The sequence below is a fragment of the Cydia amplana genome, chromosome 25 (genome assembly GCF_948474715.1).
Source record: "Cydia amplana chromosome 25, ilCydAmpl1.1, whole genome shotgun sequence".
In the NCBI taxonomy this organism is placed as follows: domain Eukaryota; kingdom Metazoa; phylum Arthropoda; class Insecta; order Lepidoptera; family Tortricidae; genus Cydia; species Cydia amplana.
Window position 1 is genome coordinate 1,239,385 of NC_086093.1, and position 22,048 is coordinate 1,261,432.

At 50.1% G+C, this 22,048-nt stretch overlaps 1 protein-coding gene across 1 annotated transcript; it reads left to right on the forward strand.

Annotated features, from left to right (window-relative positions):
- Positions 1 to 269: 269 nt before the first annotated feature.
- LOC134659863 (zinc finger protein 208-like) lies at positions 270 to 20,657 on the forward strand. Its single transcript, XM_063515572.1, has 16 exons — positions 270 to 470; positions 1,235 to 1,382; positions 3,573 to 3,695; positions 4,045 to 4,199; positions 4,352 to 4,465; positions 4,618 to 4,731; positions 5,017 to 5,130; positions 5,283 to 5,396; positions 5,549 to 5,662; positions 5,815 to 5,928; positions 6,214 to 6,327; positions 6,480 to 6,593; positions 6,746 to 6,848; positions 9,108 to 9,230; positions 18,933 to 19,047; positions 19,690 to 20,657. Exons 1-16 carry the CDS (start codon positions 315 to 317, stop codon positions 20,642 to 20,644), a joined length of 2,790 nt encoding a protein of 929 aa, XP_063371642.1. The 5' UTR covers positions 270 to 314; the 3' UTR covers positions 20,645 to 20,657.
- The last annotated feature ends 1,391 nt before the right edge of the window (positions 20,658 to 22,048 follow it).

The window sequence follows — 22,048 nt, forward strand, 5'->3', positions numbered from 1 at the left end:
ATAGCCAAAATACGCAAATGACAACAAGAGGACCACAGACCACAACATTTTGTACATTTGTTTAATTGCTTATTTATTTTTGCATTTGTACATTGAATAGCTATTTAAATTGCTTTAAAATACTTTAAAGGAATTTTATATAAATTAATTTAAACCATTGCACTGTGCGATTTATAATTTAGTAGTCTTTTGCTATTATGCAATAACAAAACGCCGACAAGCAAAAAGCAAATAGGTTGAAACGTCAATACAATACTGAAAAAAAATCTTTGTAATTCCGAAAAATTAACTGAAACTTGCTGAAATCCACACAAATGAGTGCTACAAGCCGTAAAGGCCCGGTTTTCGACCCGGGCCTGTGCCGTTGTTGCGGCGCGCTGAAGAAATGTCGCCTGTTGAACCACGAATACGAATGGCAAGGAAAGAAAGAAGTGTACTCAGATATGTTCGTGGATTGCTTTGGTTTAATGGTAGGTCCTTCTTTTCTTGCTTTTATAAACTAAGTAAACTTCTCAGGTTAATTCAGATGATGTATTTGGTATTAAATTCACACTTGTCAGTAAAAATCAATTTTAATTAGAAACACATTTCGACAGACAAACTATGTACGCCTGAAGTTTACGCCACGTTAACGTAGCTAGAAGCTGAAATAGTTCGCGATAATTGCGAATATAATCTTTAGCTATTTAATATTGTTTAAGAATATTTTACAGACCATATGAATGAGTGTGTTGGCAAAATATATTGTTTTATTTTATGTTTAAATTGCCCCAAGCATAATTGTATTTCTATCTTTTTATTTGTTATTTATCATTACTGAAGGAAAAGGATTAGTCATTTTGTGACAATTTTGTGAGGGGCAACTTAAAATTACAACTAAAACTAATTAAATCTAAAAAAGGCCCGAACATGCTGTGGCAAGGTCCCGAAGATGCTGGCTGCGTTACCCTGCTGACCTGCCAGACTGATGCGTTGAGCGATGTAACAGCCGGCTCTCCCCAGTTGTCTCTGACTCATTATTGTTTAATTTAACCATTGTTGATTGTTTATTTAAGCCTTTTATTTTTCCTTAAATAGTTTGCATAATAAAAGTTTTCTAATAATATTGTTGTTTATTTTACTATATTAAGGACCCCTGTCGGGTATAGGCCTATATTGTTGATTGTTAATCTCTAAATATTTTGCAAATAAAGTCAAAGTTGATGTCATAATGAATCTGTCACAATAATTCCAGCTTTCACACCTTGATGGCTCCGAGCTGGAGCGCCTGATCTGTGCCACCTGCGTGCTGAGACTGCGGGACGCCAGTGCGTTCCGCGGGCAGGTGCTGCGCTGCGAGGAGACACTGCTTCAGGCTAGCATACATGTGCACGGAGACAATGGTATAGCTAAATGTTGCTACCTGTTTTTAGTACTTTCAAATATATCAGCACAAAAAAGGTTAAGCAAGCTTACAATAGTACATTACGATACAAGTGCGAAAAGTAAGAAATTATATATTATATATAAATTTGAACTATATAACACTGGACACTGTGTGACATAGGCTCATCAGCTCAATAGCTGCTCGCCTATAATTATATAATAATAATAATAATAATAATGTCTTCTATACATGGATGACCTCAAATTATTTGCACCAAATAACCAAGACTTGAAGGAGCTACTGAAAACCACCGAAGTCTTCAGTAGTGCCATCAACATGGAGTTTGGTGTCGATAAATGTGCGGTTATGCATGCACAGCGGGGGAGGGTTGTAAATTCAACAAATTTACAACCTTCTGAAACAATGTCTTTCAGATCTATCTCTGAATCAGAAACCTATAAATACCTTGGTATGTCACAGTCGTTGGGTATTGAGGACGAGGGTATTAGACGGTCGGTGAAGGAGCGCTTTTTCAGTCGGCTCACAAAAGTTCTTAACAGTCTTTTGTCAGGAGGCAACAAAGTGCGCGCCTTCAACGCCTGGGTAATGCCCCTACTCACATACTCCTTTGGCATACTAAGGTGGACTCAGACCGAGCTGGATGCCCTGGATCGGAGGGTCCGGTCACTGCTCACCGCACATCGGATGCTACACCCACGCTCGTCAGTTATGAGATTGTACATCCCACGGAAATGTGGAGGCCGAGGCTTCCTAAACGCCAAGGATCTCCACAACCGCGAGGTGTACAATCTCAGGAATTATTTCCTTAACAACGAGTGTGGGATGCATCGTGATGTGGTGGCAGTAGACAGGAACCTCACGCCGCTCTCCTTGGCAAACGAGAACTGGCGCAAACCTGTGGTACTAAGTACTGCGGATCGCAAGGCGGCATGGGAGAGTAAGGTGCTACACGGGCGGTTCTACAAGGCCCTCACGGGACCCGATGTGGACCTGCTCGCGTCGGTGAACTGGCTACGATTCGGGGACCTCTTCGGAGAAACCGAGGGTTTTGCCTGTGCAATTGCGGACGAAGTAATGATGACGAACAACTATCGGAAATATATCCTGAAGGACGGTACGGTCGACATTTGTCGGGCATGCCGCCGTCCCGGAGAGTCACTCAGGCATATCATTTCCGGTTGTTCTCATCTTGCTAACGGCGAGTACTTGCACAGACATAATCTCGTAGCCAGGATTATTCACCAACAGCTTGCTCTTCTATACGGCCTTGTGGACCGCGAAGTACCGTACTACAAGTATTCACCTGCGCCAGTTCTTGAGAATGGTCGTGCCACGCTCTATTGGGATCGATCTATTATCACTGACAGGACTATTGTAGCCAATAAGCCTGATATTGTGATAATAGATCGAGCGCAACGCCGGGCCGTGCTCGTTGACATTACCATCCCCCATGATGAGAATCTCGTGAAAGCCGAGAAGGACAAGTCCAGTAAGTACCTAGACTTGGCTCACGAGATAACCGCCATGTGGGATGTTGATTCGACGATCATTGTCCCGATAGTTGTTTCAGCGAACGGTCTAATAGCGAAGAGTCTCGACCAACATCTTGAGAGACTCTCGCTAGGTGGTTGGATCAAGGGCCAGATGCAGAAGGCGGTGATCTTGGACACGGCGCGGATAGTCCGCCGGTTCCTCTCTCTGCGGCCCTGACCACCGGTAGCTTGGGCCCTGCCCCGCTGCCGGCGGCATTCTAGGTTAGGTTTTTTATGATGTGTTTATATGTATTTTTTATTGTTTTGTAAGTGTTTTTATATTTTACTTTTATATTCATATTATAAATAACCTAACGTAAGAGGAAAGATAAATAAAGGAATAATAATAAATTCGCAATATGTGGTGATAAATTGAAATACGACCAAAGGGAGTGTTTTAAATCGACACGAGTTGCGAATTACCTTTTCGCACGTGTATTGTACAACGTTTTACAGTACATATGGCTCTTTAAATTTTCAACATAGGCACGTATTGTGCTAGTTACCGCACTAGAGCGGTAAAGTGGCACCATGTGTACTGTAAAACTTCTTTGTTAAGGCCATTAAGTGCCTATGTATGTCACCATAAAATTGTACTCCAATGTACTAAAACATGATGTTACTCCAATTTTGAAAATATTGCCTCGTTCCAGGTCTTCCGGAGGTGAAGCAGGAGCCCGGACTGAAGCTAGAGAGGCCCGGGGAGGTACCCGTGGTACCCGAGGCCCCGGATGATGTCATGGACCCCCACTATGTGGATGATGGTGTTGGTGACGGTATGAAAACTTTCTTGTTATATTCTTGTTAACTATGTAAACAAAAGTCACTAGTAAATTCATCATTCAGAGACAATTTCAATATGGCGGTTTGTTTACATAGTTAGCAAGTTCCATAAAATGACACTATGTACTTTTTTTCTTACACCCCGAACCATTCCACGGGCTATCCCCGTACAAATGCATATGTGACGTTATCTATGACAAGGGACCTTATTGTCGATGGCGCTTACGCCATTATTAACGATGCTCCGATATAAATAAATACAATGCCGCGCGACGCTGTGGGGCGTAAGCGCCATCGACAAAAAGGTCCCTTTCCATAGATAATGCCCCATATTTTTTCCAGATGTAGACGTCACAGTGGCGAAGCCAAAGAAATCACTGAAGAAGGAAAAGAAGAAAGTGAAGCGGCGAGAGCAGCGCGGCAAGCGCGAGCTCATGGAGAAGATGAGGAGGACTGGGGAGAGGCTGAGGAGACTGGCGAAGATCGGTAAATATAACGTTAATTTGCTGTAATAAGGATAAGAAGGTGAAAGTGAAGCGGCGAGAGCAGCGCGGCAAGCGCGAGCTCATGGAGAAGATGAGGAGGACTGGGGAGAGGCTGAGGAGATTGGAGAAGATCGGTAAATATCACGTTAACTTGCTGTAATAAGGATAAGAAGGTGAAAGTGAAGCGGCGAGAGCAGCGCGGCAAGCGCGAGCTCATGGAGAAGATGAGGAGGACTGGGGAGAGGCTGAGGAGATTGGAGAAGATCGGTAAATATCACGTTAACTTGCTGTAATAAGGATAAGAAGGTGAAAGTGAAGCGGCGAGAGCAGCGCGGCAAGCGCGAGCTCATGGAGAAGATGAGGAGGACTGGGGAGAGGCTGAGGAGATTGGCGAAGATCGGTAAATATAACGTTAACTTGCTGTAATAAGGATAAGAAGGGGAAAGTGAAGCGGCGAGAGCAGCGCGGCAAGCGCGAGCTCATGGAGAGGATGAGGAGGACTGGGGAGAGGCTGAGGAGACTGGCGAAGATCGGTAAATATAACGTTAACTTGCTGTAATAAGGATAAGAAGGTGAAAGTGAAGCGGCGAGAGCAGCGCGGCAAGCGCGAGCTCATGGAGAGGATGAGGAGGACTGGGGAGAGGCTGAGGAGATTGGAGAAGATGGGTAAATATCACATTAACTTGCTGTAATAAGGATAAGAAGGTGAAAGTGAAGCGGCGAGAGCAGCGCGGCAAGCTCGAGCTCATGGAGAAGATGAGGAGGACTGGGGAGAGGCTGAGGAGATTGGCGAAGATCGGTAAATATAACGTTAACTTGCTGTAATAAGGATAAGAAGGGGAAAGTGAAGCGGCGAGAGCAGCGCGGCAAGCGCGAGCTCATGGAGAGGATGAGGAGGACTGGGGAGAGGCTGAGGAGACTGGCGAAGATCGGTAAATATAACGTTAACTTGCTGTAATAAGGATAAGAAGGTGAAAGTGAAGCGGCGAGAGCAGCGCGGCAAGCGCGAGCTCATGGAGAAGATGAGGAGGACTGGGGAGAGGCTGAGGAGACTGGCGAAGATCGGTAAATATAACGTTAATTTGCTGTAATAAGGATAAGAAGGTGAAAGTGAAGCGGCGAGAGCAGCGCGGCAAGCGCGAGCTCATGGAGAAGATGAGGAGGACTGGGGAGAGGCTGAGGAGACTGGCGAAGATCGGTAAATATAACGTTAATTTGCTGTAATAAGGATAAGAAGGTGAAAGTGAAGCGGCGAGAGCAGCGCGGCAAGCGCGAGCTCATGGAGAAGATGAGGAGGACTGGGGAGAGGCTGAGGAGATTGGAGAAGATCGGTAAATATCACGTTAACTTGCTGTAATAAGGATAAGAAGGTGAAAGTGAAGCGGCGAGAGCAGCGCGGCAAGCGCGAGCTCATGGAGAAGATGAGGAGGACTGGGGAGAGGCTGAGGAGATTGGAGAAGATCGGTAAATATCACGTTAACTTGCTGTAATAAGGATAAGAAGGTGAAAGTGAAGCGGCGAGAGCAGCGCGGCAAGCGCGAGCTCATGGAGAAGATGAGGAGGACTGGGGAGAGGCTGAGGAGATTGGCGAAGATCGGTAAATATAACGTTAACTTGCTGTAATAAGGATAAGAAGGGGAAAGTGAAGCGGCGAGAGCAGCGCGGCAAGCGCGAGCTCATGGAGAGGATGAGGAGGACTGGGGAGAGGCTGAGGAGACTGGCGAAGATCGGTAAATATAACGTTAACTTGCTGTAATAAGGATAAGAAGGTGAAAGTGAAGCGGCGAGAGCAGCGCGGCAAGCGCGAGCTCATGGAGAGGATGAGGAGGACTGGGGAGAGGCTGAGGAGATTGGAGAAGATGGGTAAATATCACATTAACTTGCTGTAATAAGGATAAGAAGGTGAAAGTGAAGCGGCGAGAGCAGCGCGGCAAGCTCGAGCTCATGGAGAAGATGAGGAGGACTGGGGAGAGGCTGAGGAGATTGGCGAAGATCGGTAAATATAACGTTAACTTGCTGTAATAAGGATAAGAAGGGGAAAGTGAAGCGGCGAGAGCAGCGCGGCAAGCGCGAGCTCATGGAGAGGATGAGGAGGACTGGGGAGAGGCTGAGGAGACTGGCGAAGATCGGTAAATATAACGTTAACTTGCTGTAATAAGGATAAGAAGGTGAAAGTGAAGCGGCGAGAGCAGCGCGGCAAGCGCGAGCTCATGGAGAGGATGAGGAGGACTGGGGAGAGGCTGAGGAGATTGGAGAAGATGGGTAAATATCACATTAACTTGCTGTAATAAGGATAAGAAGGTGAAAGTGAAGCGGCGAGAGCAGCGCGGCAAGCTCGAGCTCATGGAGAAGATGAGGAGGACTGGGGAGAGGCTGAGGAGACTGGAGAAGATCGGTAAATATAACGTTAACTTGCTGTAATAAGGATAAGAAGGTGAAAGTGAAGCGGCGAGAGCAGCGCGGCAAGCTCGAGCTCATGGAGAAGATGAGGAGGACTGGGGAGAGGCTGAGGAGACTGGAGAAGATCGGTAAATATAACGTTAACTTGCTGTAATAAGGATAAGAAGGTGAAAGTGAAGCGGCGAGAGCAGCGCGGCAAGCGCGAGCTCATGGAGAAGATGAGGAGGACTGGGGAGAGGCTGAGGAGATTGGAGAAGATCGGTAAATATCACGTTAACTTGCTGTAATAAGGATAAGAAGGTGAAAGTGAAGCGGTGAGAGCAGCGCGGCAAACGCGAGCTCTTGGAGAAGATGAGGAGGACTGGGGAGAGGCTGAGGAGATTGGAGGAGATCGGTAAATATCACGTTAACTTGCTGTAATAAGGATAAGAAGGTGAAAGTGAAGCGGGGAGAGCAGGTTTTCGGAGGCGAAAAATCGATCTAGCTAGGTCTTATCTCTGGGAAAACGCTAATTTTTGAGATTTTATATGTTTTCCGAGCAAAGCTCGGTCTCCCAGATATTAAGGATAAGAAGGCACACAAAAGCCATAAGGTTTACCGATGGACAGTTAACCTTTTGTACGCCAATAACCGATATATGCGCACCGTAGGTCCAACGCAGAAGACGGATTAATCGGTCACAGACCACAGAGCAACATCGACCTACGTGCATATACATAAAGTTCAACTTCAGTTTTGACACTTCAATGACGTGGTCTGAGTGACGGCTTTTGTGTTTGACACGGCGTCGAAAAGCTTAAAGGGGCGCCACTGATTACCATGTCCGCCGGACGGTATCGGCCTGTCAGTTGTTCGGAACTGTCAACTTTTTGTTCTAACTGACAGGCCGATATCGTCCGGTGGACTGTTAATCAGTGGGCCCCCTAAGAGCGTTGCTGTTTTTTTTTTATACCACATAGGTGGCAAACAAGCATACGGGCCGCCTGATGGTAAGCAGTCACCGTAGCCTATGGACGCCTGCAACTCCAGAGGTGTTACATGCGCGTTGCCGACCTTATAAAAACCTGTACACTCCTTTTTTGAAGAACCCCATACCGTAGACCCTCGGGAAAACCTCGGAAGGGAGCTCATTCCACAGCCGGAGCGTCCGCGGGAGGAAATTCCTCTTACACCGCACAGTACGCGACCATTTAGGTTCTAGGGTGTGTGGATGAACACCCTGCCTGCGAGCGGTGCGGTGATAGAAAGCTGCCGTTGGCATCATGTCAAACAATTCTTCAGAGCACAGCCCATTGTACAAGCGGTAGAACACACATAAGGAGGCAAGGTCTCTCCTCAGACTTAAAGGTTCAATACCGCTTGTGAGTTTGGGATCATCGACGATTCGTACAGCGCGCCTTTGCGCGCTTTTGTTTGTACAGTCACCTGCAATAATATGTTACACAACGAAGGCCGCAAAAATATCTGACACGATCTTATTTGTAGCGCAATAAGAGCGCGTCACATATTTTTTTTTTTTTAATCTAATTTTTATTGAGGCTTTGAACACTCTAGGTGAACATGTCAGCCTCATGGGTGCTTACATAGTTCCCTACTCAAGGGAGAGATCAATAAAGTGGTATACACTGATTGTTTTGTCAGATAAAGGCTCTGCCAATTGATCTGTCCATTGTGCATGGAGCCCAAACTACCAAACAATCTTTTTCTCAAGTCCGTGTTCCGGGCGCACTCCAACAACACGTGAGACGTCACATATTTTTGCGGCCTTCGTTGTGTAACATATTATTGCAGGTGACTGTACTATACTTTGCAGCTCGCTGTACAGTCACCACACGGGATTGTTAAGCCAATTAGGGTTCTTGCTAAATTGGTAATTCTATAGCGTAAGTATTGAACAACCAATTTAGCTAGGACCAATAAATGACGTAACCATGCATCGCAGAGCGTGATGGTACATTCAGCAGCAATAGATGCTAAGCGGGCGAGGTGTTTAAAATGATCTTGACGCGACGTGACTTTATTGTTAAGAGAATAAGAGCGTACGGTAATTTTGAACACCTCGGCCGCTTAGCAACTTCTGCTGCTGACTGTACATAATGCGGTACCTTTTAATTTTTAGCAAATAAACTGTTTTTAGGGACCATTACTGCATTTTTATTACAAGTTTTTATTTACTTTCACCTGTCCCGTTGTCTGTCAGTCTGTAATCAAATCTTGCAAGTTAAATTTGACCCACTTCCCGGTTTCCGATGAAGCTGAAAATTTGCATACGTGTGTAAGTCGGGTGACAATGCAATATTATGGTACCATCGAGCTGATCTGATGATGGAGACAGGAGGTGGCCGTAGGAACTCTGTGAAACAACGTAACCTAATTGTGTTTGGGGGTTTTAAAATTGTCTCAATGAGTATTAGCACGTATTAGTTGTCTGTGGAAAAAAAGTACAGTCAGCGATAAAAGCTTGTACCAAAAATAATTTTTTTGCCATAAACTTATTATCATCAAAATGTGTTATTGCAGAAATGCAACCGGCGGTGAAGAGGCGAGTGGTGGACGCGGACTACAAGGCGTACAGAGAGTGTGTGACGCTAGTGGAGAGCTCGTACGCGTGCCCGTTCGACACGTCGTTCAGCGACTACTACTGTGTCTACTGCCGACAGGTACATATCTAATCCAACCGGCGGTGGAGAGGCGAGTGGTGGACGCGGACTACAAGGCGTACAGAGAGTGTGTGACGCTAGTGGAGAGCTCGTACGCGTGCCCGTTCGACACGTCGTTCAGCGACTACTACTGTGTCTACTGCCGACAGGTACATATCTAATCCAACCGGCGGTGGAGAGGCGAGTGGTGGACGCGGACTACAAGGCGTACAGAGAGTGTGTGACGCTAGTGGAGAGCTCGTACGCGTGCCCGTTCGACACGTCGTTCAGCGACTACTACTGTGTCTACTGCCGACAGGTACATATCTAATCCAACCGGCGGTGGAGAGGCGAGTGGTGGACGCGGACTACAAGGCGTACAGAGAGTGTGTGACGCTAGTGGAGAGCTCGTACGCGTGCCCGTTCGACACGTCGTTCAGCGACTACTACTGTGTCTACTGCCGACAGGTACATATCTAATCCAACCGGCGGTGGAGAGGCGAGTGGTGGACGCGGACTACAAGGCGTACAGAGAGTGTGTGACGCTAGTGGAGAGCTCGTACGCGTGCCCGTTCGACACGTCGTTCAGCGACTACTACTGTGTCTACTGCCGACAGGTACATATCTAATCCAACCGGCGGTGGAGAGGCGAGTGGTGGACGCGGACTACAAGGCGTACAGAGAGTGTGTGACGCTAGTGGAGAGCTCGTACGCGTGCCCGTTCGACACGTCGTTCAGCGACTACTACTGTGTCTACTGCCGACAGGTACATATCTAATCCAACCGGCGGTGGAGAGGCGAGTGGTGGACGCGGACTACAAGGCGTACAGAGAGTGTGTGACGCTAGTGGAGAGCTCGTACGCGTGCCCGTTCGACACGTCGTTCAGCGACTACTACTGTGTCTACTGCCGACAGGTACATATCTAATCCAACCGGCGGTGGAGAGGCGAGTGGTGGACGCGGACTACAAGGCGTACAGAGAGTGTGTGACGCTAGTGGAGAGCTCGTACGCGTGCCCGTTCGACACGTCGTTCAGCGACTACTACTGTGTCTACTGCCGACAGGTACATATCTAATCCAACCGGCGGTGGAGAGGCGAGTGGTGGACGCGGACTACAAGGCGTACAGAGAGTGTGTGACGCTAGTGGAGAGCTCGTACGCGTGCCCGTTCGACACGTCGTTCAGCGACTACTACTGTGTCTACTGCCGACAGGTACATATCTAATCCAACCGGCGGTGGAGAGGCGAGTGGTGGACGCGGACTACAAGGCGTACAGAGAGTGTGTGACGCTAGTGGAGAGCTCGTACGCGTGCCCGTTCGACACGTCGTTCAGCGACTACTACTGTGTCTACTGCCGACAGGTACATATCTAATCCAACCGGCGGTGGAGAGGCGAGTGGTGGACGCGGACTACAAGGCGTACAGAGAGTGTGTGACGCTAGTGGAGAGCTCGTACGCGTGCCCGTTCGACACGTCGTTCAGCGACTACTACTGTGTCTACTGCCGACAGGTACATATCTAATCCAACCGGCGGTGGAGAGGCGAGTGGTGGACGCGGACTACAAGGCGTACAGAGAGTGTGTGACGCTAGTGGAGAGCTCGTACGCGTGCCCGTTCGACACGTCGTTCAGCGACTACTACTGTGTCTACTGCCGACAGGTACATATCTAATCCAACCGGCGGTGGAGAGGCGAGTGGTGGACGCGGACTACAAGGCGTACAGAGAGTGTGTGACGCTAGTGGAGAGCTCGTACGCGTGCCCGTTCGACACGTCGTTCAGCGACTACTACTGTGTCTACTGCCGACAGGTACATATCTAATCCAACCGGCGGTGGAGAGGCGAGTGGTGGACGCGGACTACAAGGCGTACAGAGAGTGTGTGACGCTAGTGGAGAGCTCGTACGCGTGCCCGTTCGACACGTCGTTCAGCGACTACTACTGTGTCTACTGCCGACAGGTACATATCTAATCCAACCGGCGGTGGAGAGGCGAGTGGTGGACGCGGACTACAAGGCGTACAGAGAGTGTGTGACGCTAGTGGAGAGCTCGTACGCGTGCCCGTTCGACACGTCGTTCAGCGACTACTACTGTGTCTACTGCCGACAGGTACATATCTAATCCAACCGGCGGTGGAGAGGCGAGTGGTGGACGCGGACTACAAGGCGTACAGAGAGTGTGTGACGCTAGTGGAGAGCTCGTACGCGTGCCCGTTCGACACGTCGTTCAGCGACTACTACTGTGTCTACTGCCGACAGGTACATATCTAATCCAACCGGCGGTGGAGAGGCGAGTGGTGGACGCGGACTACAAGGCGTACAGAGAGTGTGTGACGCTAGTGGAGAGCTCGTACGCGTGCCCGTTCGACACGTCGTTCAGCGACTACTACTGTGTCTACTGCCGACAGGTACATATCTAATCCAACCGGCGGTGGAGAGGCGAGTGGTGGACGCGGACTACAAGGCGTACAGAGAGTGTGTGACGCTAGTGGAGAGCTCGTACGCGTGCCCGTTCGACACGTCGTTCAGCGACTACTACTGTGTCTACTGCCGACAGGTACATATCTAATCCAACCGGCGGTGGAGAGGCGAGTGGTGGACGCGGACTACAAGGCGTACAGAGAGTGTGTGACGCTAGTGGAGAGCTCGTACGCGTGCCCGTTCGACACGTCGTTCAGCGACTACTACTGTGTCTACTGCCGACAGGTACATATCTAATCCAACCGGCGGTGGAGAGGCGAGTGGTGGACGCGGACTACAAGGCGTACAGAGAGTGTGTGACGCTAGTGGAGAGCTCGTACGCGTGCCCGTTCGACACGTCGTTCAGCGACTACTACTGTGTCTACTGCCGACAGGTACATATCTAATCCAACCGGCGGTGGAGAGGCGAGTGGTGGACGCGGACTACAAGGCGTACAGAGAGTGTGTGACGCTAGTGGAGAGCTCGTACGCGTGCCCGTTCGACACGTCGTTCAGCGACTACTACTGTGTCTACTGCCGACAGGTACATATCTAATCCAACCGGCGGTGGAGAGGCGAGTGGTGGACGCGGACTACAAGGCGTACAGAGAGTGTGTGACGCTAGTGGAGAGCTCGTACGCGTGCCCGTTCGACACGTCGTTCAGCGACTACTACTGTGTCTACTGCCGACAGGTACATATCTAATCCAACCGGCGGTGGAGAGGCGAGTGGTGGACGCGGACTACAAGGCGTACAGAGAGTGTGTGACGCTAGTGGAGAGCTCGTACGCGTGCCCGTTCGACACGTCGTTCAGCGACTACTACTGTGTCTACTGCCGACAGGTACATATCTAATCCAACCGGCGGTGGAGAGGCGAGTGGTGGACGCGGACTACAAGGCGTACAGAGAGTGTGTGACGCTAGTGGAGAGCTCGTACGCGTGCCCGTTCGACACGTCGTTCAGCGACTACTACTGTGTCTACTGCCGACAGGTACATATCTAATCCAACCGGCGGTGGAGAGGCGAGTGGTGGACGCGGACTACAAGGCGTACAGAGAGTGTGTGACGCTAGTGGAGAGCTCGTACGCGTGCCCGTTCGACACGTCGTTCAGCGACTACTACTGTGTCTACTGCCGACAGGTACATATCTAATCCAACCGGCGGTGGAGAGGCGAGTGGTGGACGCGGACTACAAGGCGTACAGAGAGTGTGTGACGCTAGTGGAGAGCTCGTACGCGTGCCCGTTCGACACGTCGTTCAGCGACTACTACTGTGTCTACTGCCGACAGGTACATATCTAATCCAACCGGCGGTGGAGAGGCGAGTGGTGGACGCGGACTACAAGGCGTACAGAGAGTGTGTGACGCTAGTGGAGAGCTCGTACGCGTGCCCGTTCGACACGTCGTTCAGCGACTACTACTGTGTCTACTGCCGACAGGTACATATCTAATCCAACCGGCGGTGGAGAGGCGAGTGGTGGACGCGGACTACAAGGCGTACAGAGAGTGTGTGACGCTAGTGGAGAGCTCGTACGCGTGCCCGTTCGACACGTCGTTCAGCGACTACTACTGTGTCTACTGCCGACAGGTACATATCTAATCCAACCGGCGGTGGAGAGGCGAGTGGTGGACGCGGACTACAAGGCGTACAGAGAGTGTGTGACGCTAGTGGAGAGCTCGTACGCGTGCCCGTTCGACACGTCGTTCAGCGACTACTACTGTGTCTACTGCCGACAGGTACATATCTAATCCAACCGGCGGTGGAGAGGCGAGTGGTGGACGCGGACTACAAGGCGTACAGAGAGTGTGTGACGCTAGTGGAGAGCTCGTACGCGTGCCCGTTCGACACGTCGTTCAGCGACTACTACTGTGTCTACTGCCGACAGGTACATATCTAATCCAACCGGCGGTGGAGAGGCGAGTGGTGGACGCGGACTACAAGGCGTACAGAGAGTGTGTGACGCTAGTGGAGAGCTCGTACGCGTGCCCGTTCGACACGTCGTTCAGCGACTACTACTGTGTCTACTGCCGACAGGTACATATCTAATCCAACCGGCGGTGGAGAGGCGAGTGGTGGACGCGGACTACAAGGCGTACAGAGAGTGTGTGACGCTAGTGGAGAGCTCGTACGCGTGCCCGTTCGACACGTCGTTCAGCGACTACTACTGTGTCTACTGCCGACAGGTACATATCTAATCCAACCGGCGGTGGAGAGGCGAGTGGTGGACGCGGACTACAAGGCGTACAGAGAGTGTGTGACGCTAGTGGAGAGCTCGTACGCGTGCCCGTTCGACACGTCGTTCAGCGACTACTACTGTGTCTACTGCCGACAGGTACATATCTAATCCAACCGGCGGTGGAGAGGCGAGTGGTGGACGCGGACTACAAGGCGTACAGAGAGTGTGTGACGCTAGTGGAGAGCTCGTACGCGTGCCCGTTCGACACGTCGTTCAGCGACTACTACTGTGTCTACTGCCGACAGGTACATATCTAATCCAACCGGCGGTGGAGAGGCGAGTGGTGGACGCGGACTACAAGGCGTACAGAGAGTGTGTGACGCTAGTGGAGAGCTCGTACGCGTGCCCGTTCGACACGTCGTTCAGCGACTACTACTGTGTCTACTGCCGACAGGTACATATCTAATCCAACCGGCGGTGGAGAGGCGAGTGGTGGACGCGGACTACAAGGCGTACAGAGAGTGTGTGACGCTAGTGGAGAGCTCGTACGCGTGCCCGTTCGACACGTCGTTCAGCGACTACTACTGTGTCTACTGCCGACAGGTACATATCTAATCCAACCGGCGGTGGAGAGGCGAGTGGTGGACGCGGACTACAAGGCGTACAGAGAGTGTGTGACGCTAGTGGAGAGCTCGTACGCGTGCCCGTTCGACACGTCGTTCAGCGACTACTACTGTGTCTACTGCCGACAGGTACATATCTAATCCAACCGGCGGTGGAGAGGCGAGTGGTGGACGCGGACTACAAGGCGTACAGAGAGTGTGTGACGCTAGTGGAGAGCTCGTACGCGTGCCCGTTCGACACGTCGTTCAGCGACTACTACTGTGTCTACTGCCGACAGGTACATATCTAATCCAACCGGCGGTGGAGAGGCGAGTGGTGGACGCGGACTACAAGGCGTACAGAGAGTGTGTGACGCTAGTGGAGAGCTCGTACGCGTGCCCGTTCGACACGTCGTTCAGCGACTACTACTGTGTCTACTGCCGACAGGTACATATCTAATCCAACCGGCGGTGGAGAGGCGAGTGGTGGACGCGGACTACAAGGCGTACAGAGAGTGTGTGACGCTAGTGGAGAGCTCGTACGCGTGCCCGTTCGACACGTCGTTCAGCGACTACTACTGTGTCTACTGCCGACAGGTACATATCTAATCCAACCGGCGGTGGAGAGGCGAGTGGTGGACGCGGACTACAAGGCGTACAGAGAGTGTGTGACGCTAGTGGAGAGCTCGTACGCGTGCCCGTTCGACACGTCGTTCAGCGACTACTACTGTGTCTACTGCCGACAGGTACATATCTAATCCAACCGGCGGTGGAGAGGCGAGTGGTGGACGCGGACTACAAGGCGTACAGAGAGTGTGTGACGCTAGTGGAGAGCTCGTACGCGTGCCCGTTCGACACGTCGTTCAGCGACTACTACTGTGTCTACTGCCGACAGGTACATATCTAATCCAACCGGCGGTGGAGAGGCGAGTGGTGGACGCGGACTACAAGGCGTACAGAGAGTGTGTGACGCTAGTGGAGAGCTCGTACGCGTGCCCGTTCGACACGTCGTTCAGCGACTACTACTGTGTCTACTGCCGACAGGTACATATCTAATCCAACCGGCGGTGGAGAGGCGAGTGGTGGACGCGGACTACAAGGCGTACAGAGAGTGTGTGACGCTAGTGGAGAGCTCGTACGCGTGCCCGTTCGACACGTCGTTCAGCGACTACTACTGTGTCTACTGCCGACAGGTACATATCTAATCCAACCGGCGGTGGAGAGGCGAGTGGTGGACGCGGACTACAAGGCGTACAGAGAGTGTGTGACGCTAGTGGAGAGCTCGTACGCGTGCCCGTTCGACACGTCGTTCAGCGACTACTACTGTGTCTACTGCCGACAGGTACATATCTAATCCAACCGGCGGTGGAGAGGCGAGTGGTGGACGCGGACTACAAGGCGTACAGAGAGTGTGTGACGCTAGTGGAGAGCTCGTACGCGTGCCCGTTCGACACGTCGTTCAGCGACTACTACTGTGTCTACTGCCGACAGGTACATATCTAATCCAACCGGCGGTGGAGAGGCGAGTGGTGGACGCGGACTACAAGGCGTACAGAGAGTGTGTGACGCTAGTGGAGAGCTCGTACGCGTGCCCGTTCGACACGTCGTTCAGCGACTACTACTGTGTCTACTGCCGACAGGTACATATCTAATCCAACCGGCGGTGGAGAGGCGAGTGGTGGACGCGGACTACAAGGCGTACAGAGAGTGTGTGACGCTAGTGGAGAGCTCGTACGCGTGCCCGTTCGACACGTCGTTCAGCGACTACTACTGTGTCTACTGCCGACAGGTACATATCTAATCCAACCGGCGGTGGAGAGGCGAGTGGTGGACGCGGACTACAAGGCGTACAGAGAGTGTGTGACGCTAGTGGAGAGCTCGTACGCGTGCCCGTTCGACACGTCGTTCAGCGACTACTACTGTGTCTACTGCCGACAGGTACATATCTAATCCAACCGGCGGTGGAGAGGCGAGTGGTGGACGCGGACTACAAGGCGTACAGAGAGTGTGTGACGCTAGTGGAGAGCTCGTACGCGTGCCCGTTCGACACGTCGTTCAGCGACTACTACTGTGTCTACTGCCGACAGGTACATATCTAATCCAACCGGCGGTGGAGAGGCGAGTGGTGGACGCGGACTACAAGGCGTACAGAGAGTGTGTGACGCTAGTGGAGAGCTCGTACGCGTGCCCGTTCGACACGTCGTTCAGCGACTACTACTGTGTCTACTGCCGACAGGTACATATCTAATCCAACCGGCGGTGGAGAGGCGAGTGGTGGACGCGGACTACAAGGCGTACAGAGAGTGTGTGACGCTAGTGGAGAGCTCGTACGCGTGCCCGTTCGACACGTCGTTCAGCGACTACTACTGTGTCTACTGCCGACAGGTACATATCTAATCCAACCGGCGGTGGAGAGGCGAGTGGTGGACGCGGACTACAAGGCGTACAGAGAGTGTGTGACGCTAGTGGAGAGCTCGTACGCGTGCCCGTTCGACACGTCGTTCAGCGACTACTACTGTGTCTACTGCCGACAGGTACATATCTAATCCAACCGGCGGTGGAGAGGCGAGTGGTGGACGCGGACTACAAGGCGTACAGAGAGTGTGTGACGCTAGTGGAGAGCTCGTACGCGTGCCCGTTCGACACGTCGTTCAGCGACTACTACTGTGTCTACTGCCGACAGGTACATATCTAATCCAACCGGCGGTGGAGAGGCGAGTGGTGGACGCGGACTACAAGGCGTACAGAGAGTGTGTGACGCTAGTGGAGAGCTCGTACGCGTGCCCGTTCGACACGTCGTTCAGCGACTACTACTGTGTCTACTGCCGACAGGTACATATCTAATCCAACCGGCGGTGGAGAGGCGAGTGGTGGACGCGGACTACAAGGCGTACAGAGAGTGTGTGACGCTAGTGGAGAGCTCGTACGCGTGCCCGTTCGACACGTCGTTCAGCGACTACTACTGTGTCTACTGCCGACAGGTACATATCTAATCCAACCGGCGGTGGAGAGGCGAGTGGTGGACGCGGACTACAAGGCGTACAGAGAGTGTGTGACGCTAGTGGAGAGCTCGTACGCGTGCCCGTTCGACACGTCGTTCAGCGACTACTACTGTGTCTACTGCCGACAGGTACATATCTAATCCAACCGGCGGTGGAGAGGCGAGTGGTGGACGCGGACTACAAGGCGTACAGAGAGTGTGTGACGCTAGTGGAGAGCTCGTACGCGTGCCCGTTCGACACGTCGTTCAGCGACTACTACTGTGTCTACTGCCGACAGGTACATATCTAATCCAACCGGCGGTGGAGAGGCGAGTGGTGGACGCGGACTACAAGGCGTACAGAGAGTGTGTGACGCTAGTGGAGAGCTCGTACGCGTGCCCGTTCGACACGTCGTTCAGCGACTACTACTGTGTCTACTGCCGACAGGTACATATCTAATCCAACCGGCGGTGGAGAGGCGAGTGGTGGACGCGGACTACAAGGCGTACAGAGAGTGTGTGACGCTAGTGGAGAGCTCGTACGCGTGCCCGTTCGACACGTCGTTCAGCGACTACTACTGTGTCTACTGCCGACAGGTACATATCTAATCCAACCGGCGGTGGAGAGGCGAGTGGTGGACGCGGACTACAAGGCGTACAGAGAGTGTGTGACGCTAGTGGAGAGCTCGTACGCGTGCCCGTTCGACACGTCGTTCAGCGACTACTACTGTGTCTACTGCCGACAGGTACATATCTAATCCAACCGGCGGTGGAGAGGCGAGTGGTGGACGCGGACTACAAGGCGTACAGAGAGTGTGTGACGCTAGTGGAGAGCTCGTACGCGTGCCCGTTCGACACGTCGTTCAGCGACTACTACTGTGTCTACTGCCGACAGGTACATATCTAATCCAACCGGCGGTGGAGAGGCGAGTGGTGGACGCGGACTACAAGGCGTACAGAGAGTGTGTGACGCTAGTGGAGAGCTCGTACGCGTGCCCGTTCGACACGTCGTTCAGCGACTACTACTGTGTCTACTGCCGACAGGTACATATCTAATCCAACCGGCGGTGGAGAGGCGAGTGGTGGACGCGGACTACAAGGCGTACAGAGAGTGTGTGACGCTAGTGGAGAGCTCGTACGCGTGCCCGTTCGACACGTCGTTCAGCGACTACTACTGTGTCTACTGCCGACAGGTACATATCTAATCCAACCGGCGGTGGAGAGGCGAGTGGTGGACGCGGACTACAAGGCGTACAGAGAGTGTGTGACGCTAGTGGAGAGCTCGTACGCGTGCCCGTTCGACACGTCGTTCAGCGACTACTACTGTGTCTACTGCCGACAGGTACATATCTAATCCAACCGGCGGTGGAGAGGCGAGTGGTGGACGCGGACTACAAGGCGTACAGAGAGTGTGTGACGCTAGTGGAGAGCTCGTACGCGTGCCCGTTCGACACGTCGTTCAGCGACTACTACTGTGTCTACTGCCGACAGGTACATATCTAATCCAACCGGCGGTGGAGAGGCGAGTGGTGGACGCGGACTACAAGGCGTACAGAGAGTGTGTGACGCTAGTGGAGAGCTCGTACGCGTGCCCGTTCGACACGTCGTTCAGCGACTACTACTGTGTCTACTGCCGACAGGTACATGTCTAATAGCTAAAACTTTCGCGTTTTGAACACATATTAACACATTCACTGCCAAAAACCCGCTGAGTGGGTTCATTTTGTATTGGGAAGGGGCCGCTTGGCACTGAAAGTGTTAACTCACATTTATGGACGGGTCTATCGCGAAATTTATTTTTCACCACACCAACTGATAAAGGCTCTCTAGATTGTTCAAAAACTGATAGCAAAGTTGCATTTTGTTCACATGTGAGGCAAAATAATCAAATGCAAATTTTGGTTGGTTTTTTTTATGTTTGCTGCTAGAATTGACTTTTAAATGATAAATATTTAATAACATTCATTCGGATTTGATTTTGTTAGATATCTTACAGTAATTATTTTCGGGTTGGTGTGGTGAAAAGTTTTGTGTTTCACTCGGGGGAAAATTTTGTTTAACCCTCGTGCTTTGAAACCCTCACAACGCTCAAGTTTCCATTGATCGACCACTCGCAACGCTCGTGGTCCAATTTTGGAATATCTCACTTGCTCGGGTATCAATATTAGCATAAGCGGTTAAACAACAACTTTACCCCCTTGTAAAACAAGTAACTATGATTACCTTTTGGCACTTTGTATAATTAAAGCATTTTTTTCCAGGTTTTCACGGACCCTGACAAGCTACGCGAGCACACTCTAACCCACGACCCATCCGCCTACAAAGACATCGTGACAGCTGTCAAAAAGCTCCCCCAAATCGACGTCCACCGCATAGACTGTCGCCTCTGCCCTGTCAAAATTAACACCCTTGACAGTTTCAAAGATCACCTCAACAACGCACACGGAACGACATTCCACCCCAACCCTAGCGATTTCCTAACTTACAAACTAACTTTAACTAACCTAACTTGTCTAGAATGTGATCAGTCTTTCGGATTCTTCCACGCCCTAAGAAAGCACATGGCTGAACACTTCGGCACGTGTATTTGCGACGTTTGCGGCGCGCATTACTTCGAAGAGCGCATGTTGGTATTACACCAAAAAACACACCAGAGAATCGACGAAAATTTCCCATGTAAAGATTGCGGGAAGAACTTTAAATCAAAACACAGTAGGTATTTACACGAAGCGCGGACACATAAAAAGGAACCGGCGTACCAGTGTGTTAAATGCGATGCTGTGTTATTTTCTTACACTTTAAGGTATCGTCATATGATCGAGGTGCATGGCGAAGAGAGGCTTTTTCCTTGCGAACATTGCGATAGAGCATACGACAGTAGAAAATCGCTTCGGGAACATAATAGGCGGTCGCATTTAAAAATATTTAAACACCAATGCGATTTGTGCGATAAAAGATTCTACCTACCCTCAAGGCTTAAAGAGCATATGGCAACGCATACTGGGGAAAGGAACTATAGGTGTGAGTATTGTGGGAAGAGTTATCCGAGACTTAGAGGCTTGAAAGTTCATATGCAGTCGCATGGTGCCGAGAAAAAGTTTAGATGCACGCTGTGTGGGGCGGCCTTTACGCAGAATGTTAATTTGAGGAATCACGTTAAGAGACAGCATCAGAGTCTAGATTTGGATGAGTTTCACGATTAATTCGAATATACAGGCATAAAGAAATATAAGTAAAGAAAGAGTGGTAACTCCATACATCAGTTTTCTTACCAAAACACGAGTTATTTCGTAGTCGACATATAACGTCAAGTAGCGGACATTATTAAAAAAAAATGGATGCAAGAAATAAAAGGCTTTTTTTATTTTTATTTAATTTTTATTTAGCGGACATTATAAGTTCTGCTAGTTGACAATAGATGTAGCGGCAAACAAAAACTCTAAGCGCCACTTGCACCATCCCACTAACCCGGGGTTAGCCGCATAAACCGTTAACCGAGTGTCAAATTGTACTGGTAACTATGGTAACTCCAGGTTTAACCAGTTAACCCCGGGTTCGTGGGATGGTGCAAATGGCACTAATGCTCGACAATTTTTAGCTAATATTATAACCGGAAGTCTATTTTCAACTCCTTCTGCTTATAATATATTAGTTGTAACTTGTAAATTGATTTAGTAGTACATTTTTCGTCAGTAGCTACAGGTGTGACATCTGGTGTCAAGTGGCGGTACTGAATAGTTCCACTACTTGACGTTAGATGTCGACTACGAAATATCTCGCATTTTGGTAATAATACTGATGTATGGAGTTACCACTCTTTCTTTACTTATATTTCTCTATGATACAGGTAACAAAAATAGTGGGGATCCGTTTAACAATATTATTGCAGGTGACTGTACAAGAACGGTAGATGGCAGCACTTGATTTTGCAATGTACCTACATGTTTGTTTCCGATTCAGGCCAAAAGATGGCAGACCCTCCAACGCGAACGGCCACAGCTGTCAAACTCGAGGCGTAATTCATTCTTAGATTTTTTTAGATCAATGAAACTTTGAGATCGAAGTATTAATTAAAATACTTATTAATAATTAGTAAAGGCATCAATTATGTACTAGGTACTACATTTTAGTATTCAATGTATTAAAATCGTGTTTATAACAATTAACAATCACTTCCAGTTATATAATCTCTAATAGTATTTTAATGATAATAAACCCAAAGTATTTTTTACTATAATTTATTTTGTAACATAGTTATTTATTTAACTTACGAGTATCATGTGTGTGAATAGAGAATTAAAATAAATATGTTTATAATGTATGTACTTTTTTAATACCTTCAAACCTTAACCCGTCCAAAGAGAATTAAGAAGACGTACAGTGCTTACAACTATACATCACTTTTGTTACCAAAACGACTATTATTTTCGTAGTCTACATCTAGCGTCAAGTAGCGGAACTATCAGTACTGCTACTCGACAATAGATGTCGCGACTGACGAAAAGTGGATCATGCTCAACAATTTATCCTCTTTGACCCGTGGAAATACCACCGTAAACAAAAGTTATGCAAAGCAATCTTGCTCTATAGTAACACACGTGTGATAC